Source organism: Nannospalax galili, unplaced genomic scaffold (genome assembly GCF_000622305.1).
Source record: "Nannospalax galili isolate Female #2095 unplaced genomic scaffold, S.galili_v1.0 scaffold100, whole genome shotgun sequence".
Classification (NCBI taxonomy): Eukaryota; Metazoa; Chordata; class Mammalia; order Rodentia; family Spalacidae; genus Nannospalax; species Nannospalax galili.
Genome location: NW_008352891.1, coordinates 6,257,603 through 6,276,598, shown reverse-complemented (window position 1 = coordinate 6,276,598; position 18,996 = coordinate 6,257,603). Strand labels below are relative to the sequence as shown.

Here is an 18,996-nt window from a genome sequence, read left to right as displayed (position 1 = left end):
AGGCCTAAGTTTGGGCACAGGACTCTCCTTTTGCACAAGGCTGTATAATAGCTAGGAAAGGCCAGAAAAACAGGTCACCTACCTAATCAGTGCTGTTATCAATAAAAAAGGTTAATTTACGAAAACACAAATATTCAGAACTTAATGCAGCCTTACTTTCTGCTTTTGTACCACAGGTTGAAGGATATTTTAGATTATAAAAAGAAAAACTCCAAATCTGAAAACCTCAGCCAGATTCGCCTCACCTCTTCCAAGGGGAAGGGTCTGGCCATACCAGATGGCTTATGCCAAGGAAGCTCAAACACATGACCAGCATCTACTAAGTCTCATTTCCTCTAAGATCGTCACAAAATATATGCTTTGACTTTAGGTCAGCTTTATAAAAATACTCTGCACATGTTAAGTCAGAGGGCTCAGCCACAGCTCCTCCATTAGCATTCTGTCTCTTTACTGTCAACCCGGTTCTGACGCTGCAGCTTAAAAGAGGCGGCCTTTTCACTTCTGGTGACCGGGTGGCCTGTGAGGTCCTCAAAGGACTTGGCAGCTGCACTGCTGTTGGGGAAGGGGTCCTTCTCAAAGCCGTCCTCATCCACATGTGAGTCTGTGCTGGGGTCTTCTTGGATGGTATCCATCCTCTGGTGGTCCAGTTTTGGAGCTGCAGACACTGGTGGCATCATGGGGGCCGGCTGCAGGGGCTGTAGGCGGCCTGGAGTCTGGGGTGCAGGAAAGGGCTTGATAATACGAACAGATGCAGAATCCATGCTGCTCAGCATCTCAACATTCTGTAAAGGCATGAGCCCAATGGTTGGGGGAAAAAAATGAACCAAAGGTCCTTAAGCTGTAACCTTACCCATCAAGTAGCCCTGTGCTGTGGGCACTGTGTGTGCTCACACTAAGCAAAGCAAAGTGCTAGGCAAGGCTCACTCAACCTCAGCAGTAGCTTAAGTACTCTGAGATGTTCTGACAACTTGTCCACTGAGAATCCCAGAGACCTCAGACAGCCCTATCAAGATCTGTGACAGAAGAGCTCAGTGCTAAAATGCTAAATCGCCACCTATGGTTGTGGGGAGCCCTGGGTTCCTCTCTGCTAAGTCTCTATCCATTCAACTAACATGAGTGTGTCACAGTCACTTTCTCAGATCCTTCTTGCTGTAACATGACCTTTCACTAGCCCAAAAGGGAAGATCCTCTGTAGGGTAGATTGCTGTTTACTGAGGCCTTGAAGTATTTCATGTGGCATACTTACACTGTGGTGAAACAGAGAGAGAGATTCATACTGCTTATCTAACTTCTTATCCTAGAAAGGAAAGAAAATAGATCATTACTGCAAGAAATAAAAGAACCCAACACTCAAAAAATAAGTGTTCTTGCCGGGCGTGGTGCCACACGCCTTTAATCCCAGCACTTGGGAGGCAGAGGCTGGTGGATCTCTGAGTTCAAGGCCAGCCTGGTCTATGTAGTGAGTTCCAGAACAGCTGGGGCTACAAGGAGACCCTGTCTCAAAAAGACCAAAAAAAGTTAAAAAAATAAGTGTTCTTATTTTTAAAAAATGGTGCTCAGCCGTTAAAAAGAGTACTGGCTCCTCCTGCAAAGGACCTGGGTTCAGTTCCCAGCACCAACATGGTGGCAAACAATTCCAGTTCCAGGGGATCCAATGCCCTCTTCTGACTTTTGTGGGCACTGCATAACACAGGTGAACTTAAACACATGCAGGCAACATACTCATACACATAAAAATAATAAAATACTTAAAAAAAAAAAAAAACTGCTTTTTCCTCTTGTTTCCTAAAGCTGAATGAACTTAGAACCTGAACTGCAGAAAGTTGCAACAAGGGGCTGTGGCTCAGCGGAAGGGCACTTGCCTAGCAGCCTTGGATTACACCCAGCACTGCCAAAAAGAAAACCAAGTGCTGCAGTTTACTAGATGAGAATACATGTATGCAGCTTTACTGTTAAGCCACTAAGCAAGTGCTGGTCTGCACTGACAGTGACATCCATAACAGCAGAAGCACTTGAAGTCATGTTCTTCTGACATTCTTACCCTGTGGGCAGAGCAGGCATCTCAGGTATGACATGATAGGCCAACATCCCAGCTGCTACTGCACTAGGACAACACTGGCTGCTAGGACAGCTGGAGAAAGTTACAGTGACTGCTTGTAGCCTTCCTCAGCCCTGACCTCTGCCCCAGCCCACAGGCTCACACTTGGCTCAGCTGTTTCCATAGACACCCAGCTGCTAGAGGAAATTATCTTAATTGTCGCATCCTATTTCTGCAGGAGACATCTGCCATGTCTGAAGCATAATAGTGACAAAGGTCAAGGCAGAACCAAGAACCAGGCCAAAGCCTGTAATCAGAAGCTACCACCCACCAGCTTCGTTCTAGTCAGTGGTTCTGCTCTGTGAAATCAGCCTCATGGTCCACATGTACATCTTTGATATAAACAAGATCAGTTCTTTGCAGCAAAAGCACTTAGGAAAGATGGTGCTTTTGTCCAGTCTGTCTTTGGACAAAGTTTCAACCCATCACCTCAACAGCTCTGCTTTGGTGCGAGTGCTCCCCAGAGGCTCTCCTTCCTGTACACCATGCTCCCCACTCTATAGAAGCGGAAGAGCTGCTCAGTGAGACAGCCCCAAAGCCAGTAGGAAGGGGCCGGAAGCAGAAGGCAGGAAGCACTTGTGCTGTGCTCCCAGGAAGGTACTATAGGAGTGTCAGAGATCAAGTCTGACCATCTCATCTACAGTCAGTCCCTATTCCCCATACATGCAAGGTGAATGGATCTGGAAGAAAGTTTTTAAATACTCTAAAATTATAAAGTACCTAGAGTTTTTTGGGCAAAGCCCAATTCAACTTGTAACTTACTTTGAATGAGACTAGGAAAGACACATTCTTAGTTGGAAAGATATCAACACCATGCATGATAATGCTAGCAAACTATATAGTACATAGGAAATAGCTCTAAAATATTGATACTTGAAATTTACTCCACTGCAACAAAGCCTGAAAATAAGTGTTCCTTTAGGTCTTACTTCTCTGTTACAGACCCCAGGCAAGTACAGTTAAACGATCTCTTGTGCTTAGACTATAATATTCCTGAGGAAACTATAAGAGTAAAATATACACACAGAAAAATACAAATTTTATGTTTCTGAGTGTTTTGCCTGCATATATGTAAGTGTACCCATGTCTGCAATACCCACAGAGGCCAAGAGGGTATCATCCCCTGGAACTGGAGTTAGAGAGGGTTGTTAACTATGATATGGGTGCTGAACCCAGGTCCTGTGCAAAAGCAGCCAGTGATCCCAACTGCTGAGCCACCCAGGCCCCATTTTATTATTTTAAGTATATATTGGGGGGGGGGGCTTTTTGAGACAGGGCCTCCCAGTAGCCCCAGCTGTCCTGGAATTCACTATGTAGACCAGGCTGGCCTTGAACTCAGAGACCCACCTGCCTCTGCCTCCCAAGTGCTGGGATTAAAGGTGTGCACCACCACGCCCGGCAATTATTTTTATTTTATGTGTATGCATGTATTGTCTGCATGTAGTTAAGTGCACTTGTGTCGTGCAATGCCCTCAGAGGACAGAAGAGGTTGTCGGATCCCCTGGAACTGGAGTTACAGACAGTTGTTAGCTGCCATGTGGGTGCTGGGATTTGAACCCAGGTCTTCTGCAAGAACAACCAGTGTTCTTAACTGCTGAGCCATCTCTCCATGCCTCCCCCATCTTAATTTTTTTAAAGGCTATCAGCTAAGCTAAGTTCTTTAAGGAATAACACAAAAAATATTCTTTCTAGCTAATTTTTCTCTCAATTTGGAGTTGCTCAAATTTTTTATAAAATGGTTACTTAAAATTTGGTAACTTACCACACAGTGGACAAGAATGCTGAAAGGAATCCAAAATAACAAGGAGAAAACCAGGACAGACCCAACGATGTTGTCTGCCAAAAATTTTCCTGTGAAGAATTTCAAACAGTGAATATCTCAACCAAGTGCTTGATAGATCTACAATGAAACACTCTTGAATGTCATGGCTGGACACTGCTGCTTAGCCTGGTACTTAGCCTCAGACAGCAGACCCAGGATCTGTCCATACCATGCACCATCAGAGACAGCTGAACACCAGTGCTATACTTAGGGATGAGGAGACTAGTTCCACCCACTTCCTGTACAAACTGCCAACAGAGGGATACAGCATCCTGCTATTAGAATGCTTTTATTATGTGGCGATTATTTTGTAGCTAAACTCTAGATGAGGGGCTTTTGCCTTCTGTAAAATCCAAGACCCACCTGTAATAACTTTTATAGCAAACAGGATCTATAGGACTGAACCATATTCATTTGACTGTTTTCCTCTGAAAATTCATGCATGCAAGATACACAGGGACAGGCCAATAATGTGTCAATTTTGTCTTAGTCAACCAGGTTATTTCATAATAAAGGTCACAGTGAGTAGGTCTGTCTTTTTTTTTTTTTTCTATACACAAATTATGAAACCATACTTCTCTAAATCAGCATAAAAATCAGCTCAGTTTTACATACATAATCTAGGGAAATCCCTTACCAAAAGTGTTGATGCTCAGCTGGTCAATGAAATCCCAAAATCGCTCAATTACATCCTGTACTTGTTTCTCACATTTGCCCTATACAGGGAGAACACACTGTGTTATCCTTAACAATTTGTTTAGAAGCAATGTAGCTTTATAACAATACCAGGCATGTAAATAACTTCATTTAAATGGCCCATCTCTGACACACAATAATTCCCATGTGATGAGTAGTCAAGAAAGTAGGAGGTCTGTCTTCAGCACTTTCACAATTTGTCCCTTTAAAATAATTTATGTGGTGGATTAGGAGTGTTGAGATAGGGTCTCCTCTGTATCCTAAACTGGGCTTGAACTCTTAGACTTCCTGCCTCTGTCTCCCAATGGCTGAAATTACAAGAGCATGTCATCACACCCTGCACAACAATCAATTCATTTTTATATGTGAATTCAGAACTACCAGGACAAAGCTCAAGAAGTTTCCTAACAATGGAATGTCCCAGTCAGAAAGATACTATCTACACAGTGGACAGGAAGGTTTTATATTGTTAAGTGCTTGATTTTATAAACCAAAGGCAATCCAAACACAAATGCTATCATATCTTTCTAATAGTGCTTGTTTTGGGGAGATGTGAACATGTATAGACAGGGATTGCTTAAGAAGAAATGGACAACTGCTTTTAGGTCACTGGATTTCAAACTGTAACAAAAGACTCAGAAGACTGAGCAGGAAACTTCAGGCACTGAGTAGGTAGGAAAACCAAGGCTGCTTAACTTGCCTAAGTCAGACCCTTTGGTTCTCTACAGACACCTAACTCCACTCATAAAGAATGGCAGGAGAGGAATCCAAGTTAAAGAAAAAGGCTGTCTATTAATACTTACATTCATGTCACAAAATCCTACTGTACAGGGCTTCCCTTTCCTCAAAAATATGGTTTTTTGCTCTGCATCGACAAAGGGTACACACTGTCCAGAAAGGTCCCTGCAGCACACTTTGCACGAACTGTCCGTCTCTGAAACAGAGAAGCGCATGGCTGACACTGAGGTCTCTGCTGCCGGCTTTCTCTCCTCTGACCTCACTCCCAAATGGAAGGAATCCAATTTATTTTTTGTCAAAAGCTGATACTCTCCAAGGCTGAAGGTTATTGGTTATAGAGGTCTTGGGTTCCATTTCCAGCACCAAAAGGGGAAAATGGCCCTGACACTGCCATCTTCAGCTCCTAACAGTTACTGATTACACTTTTCAACCCTCAGAGTCAGAGGTCCTGAAGTTAAAACATTTATCTAGAGAAAAGTCTGTTATAAATTAAAAGCCAAAGTATGTTTTCTGCCCCAAACATGGGTAATATTCTTGTAAATGCGTCCCTTTTACCTGACATTCTTGTCTCCCTGCCAGTTTCAATCTTGAGCTTCTCAGTTTAAAGCACACTTTGCAGAGCCAACACCCACACTGGTGAGGGTCAGTACAGCTATGACAGAACTGTCTACCTGTAGGTGCAGAGCTGAGCAACTGCCAGCATCATGAGCAGCACAGCCTGCATTCAGTAATACCTTCCCCAGGAGCAACCAGGACAGCACCAGCACGAAAGTCCAGCATCAGAGAGGTGTATGCATACACGCAGGAACAGCAGAAATAAAGTCAGCCTCTAGTACAACTTGGGCAGTCTAAATTTGGTCTGGGGGTGGGGGGGAGGGGGGTTGTCTAAGTTTAACTTCAAGAGCAAGTCAAACAGAACACAAAAGCAAGCAAAAAGCTTTCCTCACTCATTATCAAGTGTTTCTGGGGCATTTACTGTGCCCTAGACTTTGCCTTTCAAAAGTACTCCAGGCCTGCTGTTATTTGCTCAGTAAATCATTTCCTAGCATTCTACATTGTGGTTGTGTTGTTTTTGTGCTGTGAATCAAACCGAGGACCTCACACATGCTAGGCAGGTGCTCCACTGAGCTGCATGCCAGCACCTATTCTGTACTCTTCCATGCTATTCCACCAGTAAGAACTACTTCTGTATACTATGGATGGTGAGTTCTTAGCCTCCTGATTCTAACACTGACTTCTATTTAAATACAAAAGAACTCTTATTGACTCACCAGCTCCACAGCTAAAGTGGAGTGGGAACTTGGAGTCTAGCCAAGCCCTGAATGTCCTTGAGGCTCCCTTCAGGCTTAGGTTCTAAAAATAAGAGCATGGGAGCCCAGGGAAAACTGTGAGGCTTCTTTCTCAGGCTGCTCCAGTAGGGATGAGAGAGTGGCAGACCTCAGTGACAACATCAAAAATCCCACCTAGAAAGCCAGTGAGAAGACTTGGCAAGAAAAAGCACTTGCTATCCCAGCCTGACAATCTGAGTTCAATCCCTGGGACTCCCATGGTGGAAGGAGAACTTATTACCTCAAGTTGTCCTTTGACCACATGTGTATGATGGCAGGTGCGTATGTGTTGTATGTGTACACACATGCACATACACAACTAAATGTAATTTTTAAAATCTTATCTAGATCGCTCAGACCTTGGAATCAGCTTTTTTGTTGTTGTTAGTTCCATGGGAACACAGATACCTCTGCTTTCATGGCTTGTATGATGTTTTGAGAAGTCCTCCACCCACCCCTAAATGCCCTCCCATTCTACCCTGAAGCCTGTCACATGTCTGAAGATGGAGTAAGACAAAACCCCCGAATGTTTCACACAGGCTGGTGGGGAGCCAGGATCTGAATGCAGAGGTGTCTGTCTTGACACTAGCCTGCCTTCCTGCTTTCCTCATCCCTAGCTTGTTCTCCTCTCTTTGCTGAGCAGCAGGGAGCAGCTGACATACCAGCCCTCATAGGGAAGGCCTGACAGACAAAGGCCAGATTTTCTCCTGCTACAGGATTCAGGAAGAAATTGCTCACGATTGCAGGCACAGGACTCCAGCTGCTGCTCTCTCTCGCAGAAGGGGATGCACTTTCCATCCTTGCACTTGCCAAGATCCAAGCACACTGTGTCATCTTCGGCATTTCCTGGTGGGGGGCACTCACTGCTGTTCCCTGAAGGCAAACACCAATTAAAACCTGAGTAGCGGGGCCACAAGTTCCACAAGCGCCATAGTTTCTCATAAAAATGAGCACCTGGCAAATGGCTAGAGCTAAGGGGCTGTTTTCATCTGAAAGAAAATGCAATCCTGGTTTTCTAATATGTGTTCACACTTAACCACAGTACACCTAGAGAAGGAACAAAAACACACATACCTGTGCAGTAAGACACGCCTTTGCAAGTGGCATTAATAGCCTCCTGGCACTTCTTCTGGGCTGTCTCAAACTGACAATTTTTACAGCAAGGACTGTTCCTATCGCTGTGGAAGACCAGACAGACAGTTCAAGTTCAATTCCAATGACAATCCCATATCAAATGCTACGGTTGTGTTACAGTGATCTGAAGACTGAAGACAGACCCCAGGGCTGAATCATTGCTGCACAGCCTGACTTCCCTGGAGCTCAAGCTACCTGTACAATGTCTTGTCTTTCCTCATGGCAAAGGCAACTTGATCAATGCCACACTGAGTAGGAAAGAGTAAGTAACTTGGTTCTTGGTTTGCATTAACTTAATGTATTAAGAAAAAAGCCCGGGGGCTGGAGAGAGAGCTCAGCAGTTAAGAGCATTGGCTGCTCTTGCAGAGGACCCAGGTTCGGTTCCCAGCACCCACATGGTAGCTAACAACTGTCTGTAACACCAGTCCAGGGGATCTGACACCCTCTTCTGATCTCTGTGGGCATTGTATGACATAGGTGCACTTACATATATGAAGGCAATACACTCATACACATAAAATAAAATAAAAGGTGCACCAGGCAACCAATGGCTACAAAAGAGGCAGCCTGAGTCCCATTCCCTACCAGTATTTGCAATGTCAATAGGTGGAGTATACAGATAAATTATTCACCACAAACTAAAATTTCCTCCTAAGCCAAGCACTGGTCCATCAGGGTACTTTAAAATGGAAATATAGATGCCTTCTAATTTGAATACTCCTTATTCAGGTCATTAAACAATATTCCACATTGTTCTATTATATGGATACACAATAACTATTTAATGGTAACTATCTCAAGGTTACCATTTTTATTGTGTTCAGTATTTTGCTATTATAAAAGATGTATCCATGAACAATCTTGCTAAATCATCTTTTTTGTACACTTGTTTTCTTTAAAAAGATTCTCTGAGGGCCAGTGAGGTGGCTCAGTGTGTAAAGGCATGTGCTACCAAGTCTGAGGACCTGAGTTCCATCCCCGAAACCCACATAAGTAGAAGGAGACTAGATTCACAATTGTCCCCTCACCTCCACATGTGCTCTGGCATGTGTGTGTGTATACACACACACACATTCATTCTCTCTCTCTCTCTCTCTCTCTCTCTCTCTCTCTCTGTAAATTAAAAAGATTTGGGCTGGAAAGATGGTCGGCAGTTAAAATAGTGTACTGCTCTTGCAAAGGACAAGTTCAGTTCCCAGAACCCACATGGAGCAGCTCACTCTTACCTGTAACTCTAGCTCCAGGGGATTCAACACCTCTCACCTCCAGAGGCATTTGCACTCATGTGCAGATACACATAATCAAAAACTAATAAAAGTTGAACCTGGTGGTAATGCCTTTAATTTCTGCTTTTGGGAGGCAGAGGCAGGAGGATCTCTGAGATTGAGGCCATTCGGGTATTGTATTAGTCACTTTTCTGTTGCTGTGATAAAACACTGACCAAAACAACTTATAAAAGGAAGAGTTTATTTGAGCTTACAGTTCCAGGGGAATTACAGTCTGTCTTGATGGGGAGGCATGGCAGCAGAGGTGGCTGGAGGAGGAGCAGCGGAAGCTAAGCTCTACATCTTCCGGCACAGGAAACAGGAGCAAATGGAGGTCTGGCAAGGTCCAATAGCTCTCCAAGCCAACCCCCAGTGAGGGTGCCTCCTCCAGAATAGCCACACCCCCTAAAACCTCCCAAAACAGCACCACCATCTGGGGACAAAATGTCCAAATACTTGGAACCTATGGGGGACATCTTCATTCAAACCACCACAGGTCTACATAACGAGGTCCAGGCCAGCTGGACTACAGGGAGACCATGTCTCTCAAAAGAAAAAAAGCAACAACTGAAAAAACAGAATCCTGCCCCAAACAAAAAACAAATAAAAATAAATCTTGGGGAAAAAAAGTGGTGGTGGTGGTGTTTTGTTTTTTGAGGCAGGGTTTCCCTGTTGTCCCGGCAGGCTTGGAACTCACTATGTAGGCCAGGCTGGCCTGAAATTGACCTGCCTCTGCCTCCCAAATTCTGGGATTAAAGGTGTGCACCATGCACAGCACATAAAGATTCTTTAATCTGTGGGATTGCTCTGTTAGTGAACATGCGAGGGGCAAGGACTTTTTTTAACATGTCCAAACTGTTTTCCATACAGCATTTCTCACACACACACTCACTCACTCACTCACATCCAATCAATTTTCTGCTACGTAGGCACTTACTCTGCTAACCCCCAGACTCACTGTGAGGATATTCTCACCTGCACTGCACACCTGGCTTCAACGTGCAGTTACTGTTGCAACAGGAGTCGTTGTTCAGGTACATGATGCCCGGGTCACACTCTTCTCCTTCATCCACCCTGGAGTTCCCACACACCTTGTTGCTACGTTCTTGGAAACACTCCTGGGCCTTGCTTTCAATGGTCTTATAGATGGACTGTTTACTGCAGTTTGAAAACATCTTGAGAGGAAAAAAGGCCACAAAAGCCGAAAATAACACAATGAAAATTCATTGCCTTGTGTTTTGTGCTTCTCTACAAATTCTTACTGTAAAATCACCAAAGAGCTATGTCAAAATGTCACCTTCAAATGCCATCATAAGGAATTATTTCCTTCTTTCAAGACAAAAGTTACTGTGGCCTTAATATGATAATACTTCTGCATCAGAAGTTACACTCCCAAGCAATGGTGTAGGCCCCCAGAGCCTAGACAGTGCTGAGTATACAGTAGTAACCAGTCATAACTACCTTTCTGCCTAGTCTCTAAAGACCCAGCCTTCTGTTTGCATTCTTATTACTTCCTTTCTCTCGGTGACCCTTTCCAAAAGGCCACAGCCCTCAGCATCTCTTCCTTCTTTTCACTAGTGCCTCTTGCTCAGTTTTCATAGCACCTCCAGGATGCTGCTCTTTGACCCACCTGGTAGCAGGTAGGTCTAGGTAAAAAAAGTCACCTTGGTTCTATCCTGTAGTCTTTTTCACTTAGTTAAGATATATTGAGGTTAATCTTGCTGGGCATGGTGGTCCATACCTTTAATCCCAGAATTTGGGAGGCAGAGGGAAGTCAATCTCAGGCCAGCCTGGTCTACATAGCAAGTTCCAGGTCAGCTGAGGCTACAGGAAGACCTTGTCTCAATAAGATCAAAAAAAGGGGAGGGAGGGAGGGAGGGGAAGAAAGAAAGCAGAAAGAAAGAGAAAGAGAGAGAGAAAGAAGAAGAAAGAAAGAAAGAAAGAAAGAAAGAAAGAAAGAAAGAAAGAAAGAAAGAAAGGAAGGAAAGAAAGAAAAAAAGAAAAAGAGAAAAGAAAAGAAAAGAAAAGAAAGAGAAAGAAAAGAAAAGAAAAGAAAGATAGATCTAGGGCTGGAGAGATAGTTCAGCAGTCAGGAACACTGGCTGCTCTTGCAGAGGACCCAGGTTTGATTCCCAGCACCCACATGGCAGTTAACAATCATCTGTAACCAGTTCCAGGGAATCCCACGCCTTCTTCTGACCTCTGCAGACACTATTCGACAAGAGTGCACTTATATATGCCAGAAATATACTCATACACATAAAAATAACAAAATATAATAAGAAAAGTGAAAACAAAACAGAAGTTAATCTAGGGCTGGGGAGATGGTTTAGCAAGTAAAGGTACTTGCCATCAAACCTGACAGTTTCTCCACACATAGACCATGGCACAGGTGCCTCCTGTATACATAAAAAAAAATCATAGCCAGGTGTGGTTGTGCATGCCTTTAATCCCAACACTTGGGAGGCAGAGGCAGATCAATCTCTGTGAAATCAAGGCCAGCTGATCTACATAGCAAGTTCCAGGTCAGCTGGGACTACAGGGAGTCCCTGTCTCAAAAAACCAAAACATAAATTAGAAGATGGAGGATATCGTCTTATGAGACTGACGTGCTACCTATTGCACTAACAAGGCGCCTGTGGATGATATCGTCTTATAAGGGGAGTACTACTTAGGAAAACTAAACTATTAAGCTTCATGGACATTGCTCCCCAGTCTCCTCTCTTTCATAGCAAGTTCTCACATGACACTTAGGACCTGGGGAGAATTCCACTTAGAAGAAAATCTCAGCAGGATGAAGTAGCATCAAGCATTGTCCCTTGAGGCACAGTCTACAAAAGCAAAGGAACCTGCCAACTAGGGGTACAGCCCAACATGGAGTTCATTAGCTATATCACTGTTAGGAGTGTTCATGCTTCATACTTTTTATTACAGAAGTGTCCGAGAACCTATTAAATCAACTAAATAATTGCATGAATGCTCATGTCCCCTGACCAGTTTCCACAATGACCAACTCATGGTTTCACAGATCCTCCATACTTATCACTATTTTTATCACGTATTTATTACTAGTTTTCCTGCTTTTAGTCTATATTATTTGTTTTTAACAGCTTTATTAAGGCACATTCAATCCCTAGTACAGCAAAAAAGGGAAAGGGAAGAAGAGAGGGAGGGAGAAAAGACTCAAATCGTAAAGTATTGCTAAGTTATAATGAGTAACAAACTGTAAATAAAATGTCAGATAATTTTTAACATAAAGCCTGAGTCAAACACATGCCAAAGACCAGGACTCTAACAAGTCATTACTCTAATTTTTAGAGCATAAATTTACACATGACCAACCCTTAATCAAACAATTCAAATGACAGCTTTAATATTAACATGGGCCATGTTTCACTCTAAAGCATATAACCAAGTTTCTATTGTAATTGGCAGTTCCGTCTCTATGGAAATATCGAGTAACAGCCCTTTTCCAAGTCCCTTTCTGATAACAGCACACAGCCTTCTTTCACCCACATAAAAATACTCAGAACACACATACCTTATTGTTCTCATGATCACCACTCACAGCTATGGGATACATAACGTACTTTCCTCCCTGGTCCTCATTTGGGGCACATTCTGCGAGCCCATCAGGATCATGTTCTGCTCCAAAATTGTGTCCCAATTCATGAGTTGTAACCAGGTCAGCTTCCTTAAGAATCATGCAAAGAAAATACGTAACCACCATCTACTTTTGCCCTTGGGACATGCTGTCTTTAATCAGATCAACAAAACAGAAACACCTGAGGTCAGACATGAAGACATGAAGGCATATTCCTGTCATCCTAACACTTGGGAAGCTAAGGTAGGATTGTGTATTTGATCCTGGACTACACAGTGCAACTGTATCTCAGAGGGAGAGGGAGAAAGAAAGAAAAAAAAAACTGGATTATGATTTCTATCAATTTTATATCTATCAATTATAGAAGTTTAACAGTAATATATAGAATCACATTTAACAGTATTTTAAGAACAATTAAACTTAAGAAGATATAACTCCAGAGATGTACTAAAAAGTTACAAGAAAATGCTCATACACATAAAAATAAAATTTAAAAAAAAATTTTTTTTAACCATTAAGGTGCTGAGCATGGTGGCAAACGCCTTTAGTCCCAGCACTCGGCAGATCTGTGAGTTCCAGGCCAGCCTGGTCTACATAGTGAGTCCCAGGCCAGCTGGGGCTACAAAGAGACCCTGTCTCAAAAAGACAAAAACAAAAAACATTAAGGCGGAGGAATCAGGCCTAGAGGTGATCTCTGGTTGCTACATATACATGTATACATGTGTACTTGTGAAGGGAAGGAGGGAGCAGGGACAAGAAAAAGTAACCAAAGATTCCCCAAGACATCTATACAATTTCTTTTTCCATCTTTCATCAATGGTGACACTCTTTTCTCAATATCTGAACTGATGCCTTTGCAGGAGTTCTCTCCCCTCACCATGTGGGTCCCCAGAATTAAACTCGGGTCACCAGGCTTGGCAGCAAGTGCTTTTACTTGCTGAGTCATTTCACCAGCCCCAATACTTTTAACTTTATTTTTGAGAGTTGAAATCAATAATGGAATGCTTTCAATATAAAAACATACACTGCACTTATCTCTATCCCTTCAGGACTTACCAGTAAAACAACAGTACAAGAATACAAAGCCTACAACCCACCAAAGACAAATAACAGGAGAGGACACAACAGCAGACAGACATGAACAAAACTTTTAAGTTAAAGAAAAAGGGCATGAGTTAGGAAAAGTGAAATACTGCAAGCATGGAAGAACAGGAAGCTATAAAAAGCAACTATAGGGGCTAGAGAGATGGCTCAGCGGTTAAAACACTGGTTGTTCTTGCAGAAAACTGGGGTTCAAATCCCAGCACCCGCATGACAGCTAACAACTGTCTGGAACACCAGTTCCAGGGGATCCAAGGGCATTGCACAACATGGGTGCACTTACCTACATGCAGACAATAGACTCATACACATAAACTAAAAAATAATTTAAAAAAAAAAAAAGCAACTATGGACAAAAGGGCTACTGTAACCACCTGCAGGAATAAAACTTCAAAAGGGCCTAAGATAAACAGAAATACATCCTCTAGAAAACAGAACTGGAGCCATGGTAACACACACCTTTGATACTAGTACTCAGGAGGTAGAAGCAGGCAGATCTCTTTTGAGTTTCAGGCCAGGCTAGTGACAGAGTGTGTTCCAGGCCAGCCAGGCCCTATATAGTGAGACAACAAAAAATTATCAAAGAAAAAATATACGAATATTTTTAAACTAGGCTTAGTGGCACATGCCTGGAATCTCAGTACATGGAAGATTCAGGAGGATCTCAAGTTCAAATGAGACTCTTATCGTACCAAAACAAACAAAAGTGTATATATTTTGATAATGATGAAAGTGTATAGTTTGAAGGGACTACCTGTCCAGCACAGAAAAGGGGAAAAGTAACACATATACATATACCAATTTAAAATAAAAGATTTATTTTTAGTTTTGTGTGTTATGTGCATGTGCGTGTGTGTGTGTGTGTGCGTGTGCGTGTGTGTGTGTGTGTGTATGTGGGTATGTGGGTATGTGCACATGAGTGCAAAAGCCCTGGGAAGGTATTAGATTCCCCTGGAGCTGGAGTTACAGACAGTTGTGAGCTGCAAAATGAATGCTGAGAACTGAACTCAAATCCTCTCCAAAAGCAGGACGTGCTCTTAACCACTGAGCCATCTCTCCAGCCCCACATACCAATTTTAACCTCACAATCAAAATACCAATGTATTAGACATTAATATTTCAATCTATCAATACCTATTCTCTCTTTCTTATGTAAGTACCCTAATTCCGCTCTGGGCAGCACCATATTCAGTTAAAATAGCCACTTTCCTGACCTGGTACTATTGGCATTCATTGGACCTACTTATGTCCAGGTAGACATTATCAGAAACCAGTGGATGAAGTTTCTAGAAAAGTCTTTGTAAAAGGATAACTAGACTATAGTCTCTTTCTCCTCCTTTCTACAACAGCACAGAGAACCATCTTGTGACTAAGAGCTTGATAACTTTAGTGTCAACTTGACACACCTGGGTTGAAAGAGCTTCAACTGGGGAACTGCCTCCATTGGACTGGCCTGTGGCCATGTCTGTGGGCCATCTTCTTGATTATTGAGTGATGTGGGAGGTTCCAGCCCACTGTGGGTGGTGCCACCCCTGGGCAGGTGGGCCTGTGTTGTATAAGAAAGCAGGCTGAGCAGGGGCCAGGGGAGCAAGCCAGTAAGTAGCATTCCTCCATGCTTCTGTGCTCCAGCTTCTGCCTCCAAGTTCCTGCCCTGAGTTCCTACCTTGGGCTCCCTTAGTGATGAACTGTGACTCAGGAGATGTAAGCTGAATAAACCCTTTCCTCCCCAAGTTGGTATTGGTCAGAGTATTGTGTTACAGCAATGGAGAGACAAACTAGAACAAACTATGAGTTCACCAAGCACGAGAATAGAAAGCTTGTAATAGAATGGCTAAAAGAAGGTCCGGAAGACCCAGACTCAGAGTACTTCTCTATCAGTAGCAGTGGAGAGGACTATTTCAGCCACTGGCTAACTCAGAAAAGCAAGCCCTTCTTTAGGCCACTGTTTGTTTATTTTCTGTTATTTGTAGCAAAACATATTTTCAACAGATATATCTACACAAAAACAGATTTTGGGGGGAGACACATTGAATGAATCCCAAGCTGGACTTGAATTCTCTATGGAGCTAAATTCAACCTAGAGATTCTGATCCTCCTGACTGCACCTTCAAAGTGCTGGGATTAGAGGCATGCCTGGTTTTATATGGTACATGTTAGGCAGGCACTCTATCAACTAAGCTACATCCCTAATCCCAAAACAAAATATAAAAATCTTTTAGGGAAAAAAAAAAAAAGGTCCCATAGAAAAGCTAAGGACTCATTCTTTTAACACCAGGAACACCAAAAGACAATGGAGCAACGCCTTCAAATGTGAAAAATGTGGAAGGGCAGAACACAGTGACATTATCAACCAAGTTTATAAGGAGAAGTCATTTTTAGATATACAAATCTCAAATTGTTGCATCTCATGGACCTTTTCTTTGGAGGTTCTTGAGAATATACCAGATGACAATAATGGAATATATCTAGAAAGAAGAAAGGCACACAGGCTGCCTTAGCATAACAGCATGTTGAACGCAAGGCACAGGACCAGCAGCCCTGAGAGGAGCTGCAGGACAAAGGGTAGCAGGAGGTGAGGTGTTTAAGGAATAAAGATCCAAGCCCGGTGTGGTGGTGCACGCCTTTAATCCCAGCACTCGGGAGGCAGAGGTAGTCTCTGTGAGTTCAAGGCCAGCCTGGTCTAAATAGTGAGTTCCAGGACAGCTAGAGCTATAGGGGGACGCTGTCTCAAAAAAAAAAAAACCAAAAAAAAAAGATCCTGACATGTCTTGACACAAAGCTAACGGGCTTCTTTTAATCTTCCTAGTTTTCTTTGTCATATTGCTCGCCTCACACATGAGTTTCTTAAGGCAGAAATTCAAAACTAAAAAAAGAAAAGCCTCAAGTACATATTACTTAAAAAAATAAAAATACCAGTACAAACATATAACTGAGATTCTAATGCATGAATTTTAAATCTATCCTGATTGTTTGAAAAACAATACAAAAAAACGAAAGCAGAGAGATGGCTCAGTGGTTAAGAGTGCTTGCTGCTCTTTCAGAGGACTCAAGTTCAATACTCAGCACCTCTTCTGGCCTCCATAAGCACCTATACACACATGGCATACAAATAAAAATAAAAAATAGGAGTTGGGGATTTAGCTAAGTGGTAGAGTGTTTGCCTAGCAAGCGTAAGGCCCTGGGTTCAGTCCTCAGCTCTGGGGACAAAAAAAAAAAAAAGACAAAATAACCAAAAAAAGCACAAATAAATAAATAAATAAATAAATAAATAACTCTTTAAAAAAAAAAATCAAAGCTGGGCATAGCGGTATACGCACTCTGTGAGATCGAGACCAGCCTGGTCTATATAGTGAGTTCCAGGCCAGCTGTGGCTACAGGGAAGACCGTCTCAAAAAGACCAAAAAACAAAAAATCGAAGATGGAGAGCTAGAAGGTAATGACGCTTGCTTCATAGGCCTGACCAATCCCTGGAACCCATATAATGGTGGGAAAAATTAAAATTGTCCTCTGACCTCCACATACATGCCCATGGTGTGCACATATGTGCTCCCCCATCACACACATGCATGCACAAATATACACGCACATACAGACACAAACACATATATACAGATGCACATATGTACATATATACACATACATACAAACATACAAAAACTTTTTTAGAAATTTAGACCACTGGGGTTGGAAAGATAGCTCAGCACTTAAGAATACTGGTTGCTCTTGCTTTAGTTTCCAGTTAACTGTAACTCCAGTTCCAGGGGATCCAACATCTTTCTCTGGTCTCTACAGGCATTGCACACAAGTAGTATACTTATATACATGCAGGCGAAACACTCATCTATGTAAAATTAAAAAGTAATCAAAAGAAAAATTAAGATAAATCTTAAAAAATTTTAGGCCAAGGTGGTTCAGTGAGTAAGGGTGCTTGCTGCCAAGTCTGACAACTTGAGTTCAATCCCCAGAACTCACATGGTGAAAGGAGAGAACTAATTCCTACAAGTTGTCCTCTGACCTCCACCACATTCAGGACATGGCAAGAGTGCCATGCAGTCTAACAAATAAATGTAAAAATAATTTTCTAAATTAATAAATTATTTTTTTTTTAATTTTAATCAAAGAACATACCTTTGTAAGGATGGTTTTACCATAATTTTTTGTGCTGGTCAAACCACTATTCAAATAGATATTTTTCCTCCCAACTGGGCTATAATAAGCTAAAGGAAAAAAGGGGACAGAATTTCCTTATTAAATATATATTAAACAACTATAACATAATCTAATCATCTTATTCTTTCAGTATTGTCATCATTAACATGAATTAAAAACTTACCCTTTTGGCCAGGTGTGGTGGCACACACCTTTGATCCCAGCAGAGGCAGGTGGATCGCTGGTGAGACCAAGGCCAGCCTGGTCTATGTAGTAAGTTCCAGGTCAGCTGGGGCTACAGTGAGACTCTGTCTCAAAAAGACTAAAAAGAACTTACCCTTTGGACAAACCCCTCCATGACTGTTTGCTCTGGGAGAACCAACATAAGCTAATCCAAGAGTTCCCATATCAAAATCTTGGTATGTGAAAAGGTGCGCCAGGCAGACTTTAGATGCTTCTTCAGCTATATCAAAGCTGAATTGCTTTTTAAAAAAAAAAAAACAGAAGTAGTCCTAATTAGATTACAGTTACACTAAATTCAAGGGTGTATCATCCAAATATTACAGATCAGGTGTAGCTCTACACCAGCACCCACGATGCCCTGCAGTATAATGCTCTTTCCCTGGGGTTCATATCCAACTGTGCAGGTAAAAAACACAGTGGTCTTGCAGGTGGAGGGTAGGACTCAGGCATCTTTCCTTTCCACAAACAGACCAACAGTCTGAACTAGAGCAGCTCCAATTCTGCAAGGGGATTGCAACACCCAGACAGAAAGAGATTAAAAGTATTTCACAAGTTCTACTGGGGGGCTCAAAAGATGGCTCGGCTGTTAAGAGCACTGATTGCTCTTACAGAGGATCTGGGTTTGGTTCCCAGCACCCACAAGGTAGCTAACAACTGTCTGTAATTCCAGTTGCAAGGAATTCAACACCCTCTTCTGGCCTCTGTGGACACTGCACAACATGGGTGCACTTACATACATGCAGGAAAAAATACTCATACATATAAAATAAAAATAAGGCCGGGCATGGTGGCGCATGTCTTTAATCCCAGCACTTGGG

General features: G+C 42.5%; 1 protein-coding gene across 4 annotated transcripts in view; it reads right to left on the bottom strand.

The window, feature by feature from the left end:
* Positions 1-63: 63 nt before the first annotated feature.
* Adam17 (ADAM metallopeptidase domain 17) overlaps positions 64-18,996 on the bottom strand; it is a 52,542-nt gene continuing 33,609 nt past the window's right edge. The window contains exons 9-19 of one of the 4 annotated variants that reach the window (XM_008850128.3): positions 18,273-18,417; positions 17,915-18,003; positions 12,623-12,775; positions 10,057-10,256; positions 7,757-7,860; positions 7,421-7,555; positions 5,420-5,550; positions 4,558-4,636; positions 3,861-3,949; positions 1,247-1,297; positions 64-782 (exon numbers count right to left, since the gene is read on the bottom strand). In XM_008850128.3, the coding sequence (XP_008848350.1) occupies positions 432-782; positions 1,247-1,297; positions 3,861-3,949; positions 4,558-4,636; positions 5,420-5,550; positions 7,421-7,555; positions 7,757-7,860; positions 10,057-10,256; positions 12,623-12,775; positions 17,915-18,003; positions 18,273-18,417 (1,527 nt within the window). In that variant the 3' untranslated portion in view covers positions 64-431. The remainder of the gene's footprint in view (positions 783-1,246; positions 1,298-3,860; positions 3,950-4,557; positions 4,637-5,419; positions 5,551-7,420; positions 7,556-7,756; positions 7,861-10,056; positions 10,257-12,622; positions 12,776-17,914; positions 18,004-18,272; positions 18,418-18,996) is intronic. The other 3 variants (XM_008850130.3, XM_029554600.1, XM_017802478.2) reach the window with 3 other exon arrangements.